Here is a 9,974-nt window from a genome sequence, read left to right as displayed (position 1 = left end):
TTTACAATTTCGTTACTTCAAATTAGAGCCAGGGCATCTGCTTTTACTGCTACACAGTACCTTTGCCACTGCTCACGCACGCATACCACTGAATACAAATAATACAAACCACACCATAAACCGAAGTTGTATATTATGGTCAGACATTTGAGAAAGATCCTCCAGTGTCTGTAAAAGGCTGTTGTAGATGCGGAATGTGTTATTGCTTTGCTCTTTTTGTCAGTGCAACGTTACGGTGTAGAGCTAAAAGTGTTGTACCGGAATCATTAAGAACAGATATCACAATGGGAAACGCCATCACTCCAGAGGCTGAATCAGAGCTCCTCGATTCGCATGGTGGCAATCACGGGATTGTCTGGTCCAGAGTACATGTGTTTACAAACAACATCATACAGCTGCAATTCTGCTGAAACAAATATATGATCATGATATAATCACAATTGTACAACGTATGGCGGTTTATGTCAGAAAAAGTAATATAGTCCATAGGCCCAGGTTACACTTTGAGAATTACAATTTAGATGTCCTATAAATGTGGAGCGGGTTTTGTTGCTTCTATTACGGATGCATATACAACCTTGAAAGGAGTTTTATTCTTCTCACATAATATAAACTTACCTTCAACATCTATTTTGTCTTTTCACCGAATAAAGTTTTCCACAACGGATAATCGAGACTGGTTTTATCTGGCGTTGACGATTATGTTAAGTAAAAAGAGGTGATATTCATCTTTAACTGCATCACAAAACACGTGTTTACTTTCAATATGGCAGCTTTGACATTTGACAAGTGCACTCATATTAAGTACCATTAATCATACACAGGTAGGGTTAAACCTCAGTAAGATCAGAAGAGACCATTTCAGTTTCCTCATGCTGTCTACAACAATCAAGTTTACCATGTATCACACCCGTGATCATCCGGCTAATATCGTCAGCAACCCATGTTTGTCGTAAGACCACTAACGGGTGGCCAGGCTTCTGAAGGCAGAACCTAGATTCCCTTGGCTGTTACAGGGTCATGGTTAAGTGGGCGATGGTCCAGAAAGTGAGATCACTGTCCCTGACCTACCGACCTATATTCACAAAGCGCTGAGGACTTGAGTTGAATAGTACATAGTCTCTGTAACATAATGGAATCCTCTGGGTGTTCCATAGATGCGCATCTACCCCTGCAATATACTGCAATATACTATAATGTGTGGAGCCCATTTTTGGTGTCCCCCGCCGTATTATTGCTGGAATATAGCTAAAAGCGGCCTAAAACCATACTTTCTCACACACTCCATCACGAAAGGCATAAGTAGGAATATGTGAGTGAGTTTAGTTTTACGCCGCACTCAGCAATATTCCAGCTATATGGCGGTGGTGTGTAAATAATCGAATCTGGACCAGACAAGCCAGTGATCAACAGCATGAGCATTGATCTGCGCAATTGGGAACAGATGACATGTGTCAACCAAGCCAGTGAGCCTGTCCACACGATCCCGTTAGTCGCCTCTTACAAGCATGGGTTACTGAAGGTTCATTCTAACCCGGACCTTCACGGGTATTTTCTCTTTTGAAATGTTTCAGGTGGGATTAACTTTTATAAAAGCTGAATAAATATACACTTCTTACCTTTTAAAAATACAAATGTAAACATTCAAAGGTAAGAAAACGCGAACAAATGCTGATTATTTTATTCATTCAAAACAAAACAGCATGGCTCGGCGTATTATTTTACCCAAACATGAGTAGGGCCCTGAGCTACTGTCACTCAGCATGTGGCAATTTTCCGATTAGCATGTGGCCCCTATCTATGGCATCGAAGGTCAGAGTTTCAACCATTGGCGTCATAGATACCGAGTGAACCCTTCCATAAGAGGAACACACTCATGAATATTAATGAACAAAACCTGTGGCGCTTGCTATTGTATTACTATGTGGTAACTATTTCATGCATTCTGCATCAATAAGTGATCCTTAGATTGTATTTATGAATATTTATGTTAGGATATATATGTGATTTCATGTTGACAATCCTTTTGAATGTTGTTCTTATAAGTATTGAAAACTCGCAACAAAAAAACACGAAATAAAGGATAGCGAAAATACGTGTTCCCAATACTGGATATTTACAATCCCAAACACACCAGGAATCGCCAAGGTTCATCCGGGTACTTGCCTTAAGTAATTATTAATCTCACAAGTACTCAGTGTTTGCAATACTTTAATTTGCCAGTTGGCCATCAGGGCCTGCTGCCGCCTGAAAGCTTTAAAATCTACTGGCCCTGAATGAAATCTGCAGGCCCATTTTGTTTAAGTCAAATCAATAAGAACAAAATAGACTACACTGTACACAGTTTCACGCCGTTTGTACAAAATCAATTAGCGAACTTTCTTTATATTTGATAAAGACTGGTGTTGACATTCCCATGTGCGTTATTTTAGCACTGAAATACCAGGAAGTGAAACTGTAAGTTATCGTGGCATGATGGATCATGGATGATACCCGAACGTTAATAAAGAAAAAAAGGGGAAAGATTCCAATTGAAAAAAATACAGAAAATTTACTGAAGGCCACAAGGGCCAACAAATATTTGAAACTGCCGGCCCGATACAATAACAACCGGCGCTGGGCCTCCGGGCTGGCGATTATATCGAACGCTGCGAGTACTACGTGAAATGAAGACGGGGCATTGTGGTATACATTCGCTGGGCATCAACCATGCCTATATAAATAAGAGATCACAGTGTCTGGAACATCAACCAGATCCGATTCCTTTGTCATCGTGTTGAGCACGCCTGATCGACTCTGGGCAGCCCGTCAGCTCGTTAGCCTGTCAAGGAATGTGTTATTCATATCAAAGCCACACACAAAATTGAAATCCTGTAACAAAAAAGAACCTCAATACTTTCCATCTGAATACAATATTTAGTCTGACAAAACATACTTTATCTCAATGGCATTTAGCATTAGTTGCTAAATGGGTTTATAGGCAGCATTTACATTCGCACAGCTCTAGCACTGCTCTGGCAAGTGAAATACACTCGGATATGTAACGTTTAACTTCACCTTGAATTATGTCATTTCTAATCATCTTCATTTCGGCATGCGGCTAACACACAGTCGGCAGTGTAGTTCGTGAAATATCTGTCTTAACCTTTAGGTACTAAGGCGGCATAATTTGATAAAAGGGGGGATGGGTGGAATATACAATTCTTTGCAAAGTATTCATACACTTATCTTATGATAAGTATCCAGTGTAGCAACGCACGTGGCAGTGTATTATTTCCGCATTCCATAATAGTAGCTACGTCACTTCCGGAGTGATGTCACATCCGCAGGCATACGTCACGTCCGTTTCCTTTCTATTCTGCATGCTGTCCTGACAGGTTCACCATCTTGCTTCATCCATAATAATTTCTCGATCTTCGCTCAAATTTTGTTATCTCGTAAAAATTCTGAATTAACTTAATACTTAATTCGCATCCGCTATCACATTACGTCCTTTTCATCTGAATTCTTGATTGTTTTAAATAATTGTACAACTTTCTTTCCGAGCAACTCATCATGCCACCAAAGCGCAAGGCAGCCATCAACCACGCTGTGGTCAGGGGACGCCCTAAGGTTGCCAGGCGTCAGGCAAAGGGGGCACGCGCTTCTGGTGTTGTCCCTGGGAGCGCTGCCCCTCAGGCCAACCAACCCGCACCACCCTCTGTGTCTACACCACGTGAGGTTCCTCCGGCAACCATCAATGTGACACCCCCCGCTGGAGCCAAGCTTCATCACCCCGATGGCTCCGTCATCCACTAATCAAGGTACGTCTCACTTTGGGCATATTAGTATTTCGCCGGAGTTGTTAATTCCAAGCTCTGTTAGGCCTGATGTTGAGTTACAGCCACCGCAGGTCCCCACCGCTATGCCAAACTTCTGTATACAGGGGCAACCCTTCTCTAATCCGGAGTCACTGATTAATGCAGAGGCACTGTCAAATCAACAGCTGAACTTCAGGGCGGAGACTATAAGTTTCCATGTGAAGCAAGCAGTGAGGGAAAAGATCCATCGTGGGGAATTTGTAGATATGAGGTCCCTATTGCCACCAGAGAACCAGGCAGCACAGGAGAGTTCCAACTTCACAATGGAGCTTGATATTTCAGGACAGGTAGTTTTTTAAACCCAAGCAGCTGTCTGTCCGTCAATTAAACATTGGGGCTTGGACATCTGCTTTCTTGACTTTTATCAGCGTGGTAATAGAGCGTCAGGCGGATGTCAACAAGATACAACAAATGCTCTCGTACATGGAGACGATCCGCGGTGCCGCATCACGATTTGGCGGTGACTGCTGGTCTCAGTACGACGTCCAGTTTAGGCAAAAAAATGGAGAGGGACCCATTTCGGTCATGGGGTGCCATCGACGGACAACTGTGGCTGCAGTTAATGCTCCCCAGCCACAAGCAGCAGGCATTTGCCTACCCAGCCAGAGCCTCCACCTACACTCAGCAGCGCACAGAGGTATGTAGAAACTTCAATCGTGGCACTTGCGAGAGGGGTCAGATGTGCCGTTATGCACACAGGTGCTCAGCATGTAACATAGGCGGGCATGGCGCCATGTCTTGTTTTCGTGGCAAAAAGAACACAGTCACCACCGCCCAATCTCTTAAGCGTCAACCTACCTTGCCAGGCAGAGCTATTTCACACGGCCCCAACTCCAATTAACATCCCTTGCTTGGAACAATGGTTGCAGCAATATAAATTGTGCAATCCAGCAGCAGCTCAGTTACTACAGGAGGGTTTCAGTAAGGGTTTCAGCTTAAACTACGAAGGGCCACGGGTCATTCGGGACGCTGTCAACCTTAAATCTGCCAGGGAACAGCCACTAATAGTGGAGCAAAAGCTGCAAAAAGAAATTCTGTTGGGTCGCATGGCAGGCCCATTTTCGTACAGACCAGTGCAATCTCTTATAGTTTCCCCAATCGGCTTGGTGCCTAAGAAAGTTGATTCATCAGTTCATGGTGAGGCTGCCTTCCGCCTCATCCATCATTTATCGCATCCTCAAGGCTCATCAATCAATGATTTTATACCACAGGAAGCATGTACAGTGCAGTACACCAGTTTCGACCAGGCTGTAGCCATGATTCAAAACTTGGGCAGGGGTGCTTACATGTCAAAATTTGACGTCAAATCAGCCTTTCGCCTCCTGCCTGTGGTACCATCGGACTTTCAGCTACTCGGCATTAAGTTTCAAGAACAATTTTACATTGATAAATGCCTTCCCTTTGGCTGTTCCATTTCTTGTGCCCTATTTGAGTCATTCAGCACTTTCATTGAATGGGCTATCAAGGCCACTACGTGCAGTCAGGACATCGCTCATTACCTTGATGATTTTATCCTGGCGGCAGTGGACCTAAGCAAATGCTCCAACATGCTTAACACCTCTTTGCAACTGGCTGATAATCTGGGCGTGCCTATCGCTCACCAGAAGACTGTACAACCTACAACTTGTCTGACATTCCTGGGCCTCACCATAGACACGGCTCGGGGTGAAATCAGGATACCGGAGGACAAGATAGCCAACTGGTCCATCAGCTGTCACAGCTGGTAGACTCATCATCCAAGAAAGTTACACTGCATACGCTGCAGTCAATAGTGGGAAAGCTAAACTTTGTATGCAAGGCAATTCCCATGGGTCGTCCATTCTTGCGGCGTCTCATCGACGCACAAAAAGGGGGCACGCAAGCCACACCACAGGATACGGGTATCAGCGGGTATGCGTGAAGACCTTAATCTGTGGCTTCAGTTTCTTGCCAGGCACAATGGCACAACCTTATTCTTGGAACAGGGTTGGGTTACAACCCCAATACTCCAACTTTATACAGATGCAGCTGGCGCTCAGGGTTGGGGTGCATATTTCCAAGGTCATTGGGCCAATGCCAGGTGGCCAGATCTATGGATACAACAAGGATGGGTGAAAGACATTACATGCTTAGAGCTCTTTCCTATAGTCGTGGCATTGCGCATATGGGGCAGCAGTCTGGCCAACAAAAGGGTACTAATGTTCTGTGACAACCAGGCCGTGGTGAGTATTATCAACAGGCACACTGCCAAAGGGCAAAGGGTAATGAAACTGCTCAGACGAATGGTCCTCATATGCTTGCAGAACAACATACACTTCAAAGCACAGTATATACCAACTCAGGCCAACATAATAGCAGACGCTCTTTCGAGATTTCAGTGGTCACGGTTTCGAGCAGCAGCCCCACAGGCGGATCATCAGGCCTCAGGAATCCCAGCGGACATCTGGCTCATCTAACAGCGGAAGCAAACAGTCTAGTAGCAAACTCGATGGCAGCAAACACTTGGAGGACTTATGAGTCGGCGGTACAGTCACTACGGCTATTTCGGGTGGTGTACTCCCTGCCTGACATATGGCCTGTACCTTTAGATCATATGCTTCATTTTATAGCTTATCTCTCATTATCAGGTAGGTCTCCCAGCACGGCCCGTTCTTACATTTCAGCATTATCCTCCATACACAAGCTCAATTCCTTGCAGTGCATGTCTAACCACTTCCTAGTGCAGAAAGCCATTGCAGGGATGGCCAGGAGATCGAGGCAGCCAGATACACGTCAGCCGATTACACTCGATCTGCTAACTCGCATTGTGCAACTCCTCCCCACTGTATGTAGGTCTTCATATGAAGCTTCTATGTTTTCAGCGGCATACCTGCTAACATTTTTTGGGTTTTTCAGGGTAAGTGAGGTAGTTGCCGGTTCAATCAGCGACTCATCACAGCGGGCGTTGTTGCTGAATGACCTATCTTTCGCTAGCGACCAATCCTACGTCGAGGTGGTCCTACGGGCCTCCAAAACAGATCAACAAGGCCGCGGCACACGCATCGCCATTCAAGCAGTCCCTCGGTCCATACTGTGCCCCGTCAAAGCTTTGACACGATTTTTGGCAGTGCGGCCACGTACAGATGGATATTTCTTTATTCACACTAATTCCGCTCCTCTAACAAGATTTCAGTTTCAGGCAGTGCTCAGGAAGACGCTAGCGGCAGCAAAACAACCCATCAATATTAATCTTTACTCTTCTCATTCATTTCGGATAGGGGCAGCAACCACAGCAGCGTTGCAAGGAATTCCGGCAGTTCAGATTCAGGAATTTGGCCGCTGGAGATCGAATGCCTACCAGGCGTATATCCGTATCCCCCGGCTAAGCACACAAAACTAATTTAAGAAATATGGGTTGCAGGACCATCGTGGGTGATTGGCTCAAGCTACATGGCGAGGCTGCAACAACACCTCGGGCCGCACCGAAGCAGCCTGGGCCTCGCCGGGGGGGTCATCTGGTCGGCAAGGGGGGGCCTCAGGTGGTCGGAACTACGCAGCAGGGTGGACGGGCTAATAAGGGCGAGGGGCCCATGCAGGTCGTTTATCGTGATCCACCTGGGTTCTAACGACCTGTGTGAGGTCCCTTCCAAAGTCCTCTACGATGACATGCACCAGGAATTGCTGTATATTCGCCTGCGCTGCCCAGCTGCCACCATCATCTGGTCGCAGATGCTGCCTCGGCTCGAGTGGCGTGGAGCTATTGATCTCCGCGCCCTCGAGCTGAAGAGAAAGAAATTAAATCGTAGAGTCAGCAACATCGTGAAAGAGCAGCTGGGCGGCGGGGTTGTATCATTCACACCTGACCCCGCTCATTATCTGGACGGGGTTCACCTAACCAAGCCAGGTATGGACGCCCAACATCGTGCCATCCTGGCAGCATTCAAACATTAAGACCTTTTCTGCGTCCTCTCCCCTACTCCCACCTTTAACTCTTTAACTCGTTGTGGATGGCAGCCCCGCTCGCTGTCCGGCAGTGGGCAGCGTGCGGGCCTGTTGGCATGGTGCCGACGGGACTAAACACTAAATAGGCTTAATAAGGGGGATACTTGGCTTCTGCTTTCACAGTGGCAGCCCAAACCTTCCTGCCTGCTGTCTCCGCGGGAGGAAGTACAAAAGTTTCCAATGCCTTATCAGCCTGCTTTTCCTGCCTGCTGTCTCCGCGGGAGGATATACAAGGTTTGCAATGCCTTATCAGCCTGCTTTTCCTGCCTGCTGTCTCCGCGGGAGGAAGTACAAAGTTTGCAATGCCTTACCTGCCTGCTGTCTCCGCGGGAGGAAGTGCAAACTTGCCTATGCTTTGCCTGTCTGCCTTTACACGGCGGAGGGCCGCAAAAAGCTAAGCTATATATCCGGTCCCGTCGGCGCCATCCACACCGCGCTCATTGTCATCCACACTTCTGCGTTGTGTAGTCTTTCATTGGGTAGACATACCATATTAATGTCATCCTCATCAGCCGCAGCTGATCGTTATTACAGACTAAAGGTCTGCATATAATGGCATTTAGCATTAGTTGCTAAATGGGTTTATAGGCAGCATTTACATTCGCACAGCTCTAGCACTGCTCTGGCAAGTGAAATACACTCGGATATGTAACGTTTAACTTCACCTTGAATTATGTCATTTCTAATCATCTTCATTTCGGCATGCGGCTAACACACAGTCGGCAGTGTAGTTCGTGAAATATCTGTCTTAACCTTTAGGTACTAAGGCGGCATAATTTGATAAAAGGGGGATGGGTGGAATATACAATTCTTTGCAAAGTATTCATACACTTATCTTATGATAAGTATCCAGTGTAGCAACGCACGTGGCAGTGTATTATTTCCGCATTCCATAATAGTAGCTACGTCACTTCCGGAGTGATGTCACATCCGCAGGCATACGTCACGTCCGTTTCCTTTCTATTCTGCATGCTGTCCTGACAGGTTCACCATCTTGCTTCATCCATAATAATTTCCCACCCACCCTTCCTGCTGCAGCACATGATCTGGGGAGTGGGGGTGCTGGGCGCAGAGGTTGTTAAATGCACGACTTATATTAAGTCTTTGTACAGTTCTCAGTATGCATAACATGTACCATAACCTTTGTGTCTTGCTTCCTTTGTAATAAACAGGTGCGGTGGGCATGGTGCCGACGGGACTAAACACTAAATAGGCTTAATAAGGGGGATACTTGGCTTCTGCTTTCACAGTGGCAGCCCAAACCTTCCTGCCTGCTGTCTCCGCGGGAGGAAGTACAAAAGTTTCCAATGCCTTATCAGCCTGCTTTTCCTGCCTGCTGTCTCCGCGGGAGGATATACAAGGTTTGCAATGCCTTATCAGCCTGCTTTTCCTGCCTGCTGTCTCCGCGGGAGGAAGTACAAAGTTTGCAATGCCTTACCTGCCTGCTGTCTCCGCGGGAGGAAGTGCAAACTTGCCTATGCTTTGCCTGTCTGCCTTTACACGGCGGAGGGCCGCAAAAAGCTAAGCTATATATCCGGTCCCGTCGGCGCCATCCACACCGCGCTCATTGTCATCCACACTTCTGCGTTGTGTAGTCTTTCATTGGGTAGACATACCATATTAATGTCATCCTCATCAGCCGCAGCTGATCGTTATTACAGACTAAAGGTCTGCATATAACGCCTCCATACCCTGGAAGACGGAGAAAGGCGTCAGTGTCAGGGACTCCTGTCTCATCTACAAAGACGATGTTTCAGGAGGTCAGAACAGAACAACTCAGGAATGCAGCGCCTGGGTGTACGACAACTCTGTCTTCAAGAACACCGTTATCACAGAGGTAGATACTTTTGTTTCTATCAGCAACTTGATTGGGTTTGCAAAATCGAACCATGCTATCAAGACATTGAAAAAATAACACAATTCTGCATCAGTTTCAGTACAGAGAGGACACATGTTTTAACATTGTTCACTATGAAATCGGGCGCACTGTCCATGTATTCACTCACCCCTTCCCATAACTGCAACTAGTTTATTTCCAGTTCAACATGGTGTATGGCACCAGAGGACTCCGATCTCTGGCCAACAGCATTCTTTTTGCAGGACTTCTCTTCGGTTCTTTGGTCTTCGGCATCATTTCAGATCTGTACGTATTGT

At 46.3% G+C, this 9,974-nt stretch overlaps 1 protein-coding gene across 1 annotated transcript; it reads left to right on the top strand.

Annotated features, from left to right (window-relative positions):
• Positions 1-5,798: 5,798 nt before the first annotated feature.
• Positions 5,799-7,218, top strand: LOC124290573. Its single transcript, XM_046727320.1, has 2 exons — positions 5,799-5,950; positions 6,735-7,218. Exons 1-2 carry the CDS (start codon positions 5,799-5,801, stop codon positions 7,216-7,218), a joined length of 636 nt encoding a protein of 211 aa, XP_046583276.1.
• The last annotated feature ends 2,756 nt before the right edge of the window (positions 7,219-9,974 follow it).

Source organism: Haliotis rubra, unplaced genomic scaffold, assembly GCF_003918875.1.
Source record: "Haliotis rubra isolate DU_JTF1 unplaced genomic scaffold, ASM391887v1 Scf47, whole genome shotgun sequence".
NCBI lineage: Eukaryota > Metazoa > Mollusca > Gastropoda > Lepetellida > Haliotidae > Haliotis > Haliotis rubra.
This window is presented reverse-complemented; position numbering and strand designations above follow the sequence as displayed.

Excerpts from the sequence above, each read along its gene's own strand:
- LOC124290573 (XM_046727320.1), top strand. The coding sequence starts at position 5,799 with ATGGCACAACCTTATTCTTGGAACAGGGTTGGGTTACAACCCCAATAC. Across the intron at positions 5,951-6,734 it reads TATGGATACAACAAGGATGG|GGTAAGTGAGGTAGTTGCCG; the intron begins GTGAAAGACATT and ends TGGGTTTTTCAG.